General features: G+C 37.7%; 1 protein-coding gene across 2 annotated transcripts in view; it reads left to right on the top strand.

Moving 5' to 3' along the window:
- Window positions 1–2,036, top strand: part of LOC103518841 (hsp70-binding protein 1-like) — a 3,331-nt gene extending 1,295 nt beyond the window's left edge. The window contains exons 3-4 of one of the 2 annotated variants that reach the window (XM_026830532.1): window positions 376–1,183; window positions 1,638–2,036. In XM_026830532.1, the coding sequence (XP_026686333.1) occupies window positions 376–1,183; window positions 1,638–1,855 (1,026 nt within the window). In that variant the 3' untranslated portion in view covers window positions 1,856–2,036. Of the gene's footprint in view, window positions 1–375; window positions 1,545–1,637 lie in introns of those variants that run through there. The other variant, XM_017447952.2, reaches the window with a different exon arrangement.
- Window positions 2,037–2,344: the final 308 nt, after the last annotated feature.

Raw genomic sequence — 2,344 nt, 5'->3', positions numbered from 1 at the left:
CTCTTTGTTTCCCATCCACTATTGTATTCATTTGTGTTTTTTTTTTTTTTTTTTTTGATCTTTATTTGTCCAAGATACCTTTGATCTAATAGTCCTTGTGTCTGAGTTAGTACTCACCTCATTATAAAAGGTCTCTCTATAAACACAGTTTAAGTTCCGATAACATGTACCTTACTCAGTGAGAAAGTAGTATGAAAGTTTTTGTACACTTTCATGTTCCATAGGTACGACGGATACTTAAAAACATTTTAACGTTCTTCGTAGTACGTTACCATTCATCCCACCCAAATCATTCTTGCTATATATTAATTGGTTTTAACCGTCTCTTCCATAACTGTCGAGCACACTCACGAGCTCTCATAGACGTGTAGACAGGACTCACAGGCTCAACCAAACCTGGCTATTGAATATGCTCCAAATCAAGACATTCCAGCTAGACAACCGAGGCAGCCAAGTAATCTCCAAGACTTGCTCAGATATGCTGTTGAAGCTGGATCTAGGTCAAGAGCTCAAGAGGCACCCAATATCAACAGAGCTGCATCAATGAATGAAGCAAACAGAGGTTTCCTATTAGATGCGCTCAACTCAATGATGGTCAATGTAGGTGCCGAATTGGAGAAAATAATCAAAACATTGAAAGAAAATCAGGACCAAAAAGATATTTGTATAGGAGCCCTCGACAATTTGAGTGACTATGTTTGTAGTATTGACTATGCCAATGACTTTCTGAAAATGGGTGGCCTACCTGTGCTACAACCATTACTAGAAGGATCAGACCCAGAACTCAGGTGGAGAGCAGCAGAAACAGTTGCTGATATTGTCCAGAATAATCCATTTAGCCAGAATTTCATCATTCAGACAGACTTCCTCAATTTGCTCCTAACATCAATTGAGCATGACTCAAACACTACTGTACAAGTGAAAAGTCTGTATGCTGTGTCATGTTTAGTTCGAGACAATGAAGAGTGTCTCAAAGAGTTTATAAAGAGGGATGGCTTCTCTGTTCTACTGAGGTGTATACAGTCCAAGAAGGAGAAGCTAGTGATTAAATCTTGTTTTCTAATAGCATGTCTCTGTACGGATAACAATCAAGTGAAACAAGTGCTCCTCTCGATGGGTATGGTAGAACAAATGTGTGTATTAATAGACATTGAAGATGCATTAGACACGGAGATGAATGAACATTTACTATCTGCACTCGCTTCGTTGATCAAGGACTCTACTGAAGCTCAAAGTTTGTGTCGACTTGAACCATTAAACCTAAAGTTCAAATTGAATTTCATCAAAGAGAAACATGCTGGTAATGAAGTGTATCACAAAGAGCTAGAACATGTCAACAGTGTTCTAACAGAAGTGTTTGAAGAAGATTCACTGGAAGAATTCGACCATCAGGACAGATAAATTGGTAACAGAAGACTGACATTGGTCCTCACAATAAAACCATATGATACTGGATTCAGTGTTCTTTGGCCCCATAAGTATTGCACATTTCTTACAATGTTTTGATATAGGTACTTACAAGTTCTCTATTATACTCGAGCCCAAAGAGGCAGGAACAGCTAAAACATACTTGAAGACAACAATATTTAAATTGGTCCCAGGTAGAAGAGCCTATGTTGACACGGAGATGAATGAACATTTACTATCTGCACTCGCTTCGTTAATCAAGGACTCTCCTGAAGCTCAAAGTTTGTGTCGACTTGAACCATTAAACCTTAAGTTCAAATTGAATTTCATCAAAGAGAAGCATGCTGGTAATGAAGTGTATCACAAAGAGCTAGAACATGTCAACAGTGTTCTAACAGAAGTGTTTGAAGAAGATTCACCGGAAGAATTTGACCATCAGGACAGATAGATTGGTAACAGAAGACTGACATTGGTCCTCACAATAAAACCATATGATACTGGATTCAGTGTTCTTTGGCCCCATAAGTATTGCACATTTCTTACAATGTTTTGATATAGGTACTTACAAGTTCTCTATTATACTTGGGCCCAAAGAGGCAGGAACAGCTAAAATGTATTTGAAGACAACAATATTTGAATTGATCCCATGAAGAAGGGCTGGGAAGGAGGGGGGCAAGAGATATTCATAAATGGCATTGCCTGTGACATATCAACCACCCTGTATATGTTTTACACGAGTTATGAGCCACCCTTGTTCACATATTATTTAATGTATGTTCAGTTGTTCAGAATAAATTAGTATATGTTTTACACGAGTTATGAGCCACCCTTGTTCACATATTATTTAATGTATGTTCAGTTGTTCAGAATAAATTAAAAAAAAAAATCTATGAACATATTTTCAACTTAATACCTGAATGTGTGGGGCTGGAAGTAC

The sequence above is a fragment of the Diaphorina citri genome, unplaced genomic scaffold (genome assembly GCF_000475195.1).
Source record: "Diaphorina citri unplaced genomic scaffold, Diaci psyllid genome assembly version 1.1 scaffold2384, whole genome shotgun sequence".
Classification (NCBI taxonomy): domain Eukaryota; kingdom Metazoa; phylum Arthropoda; class Insecta; order Hemiptera; family Psyllidae; genus Diaphorina; species Diaphorina citri.
This window is presented reverse-complemented; position numbering and strand designations above follow the sequence as displayed.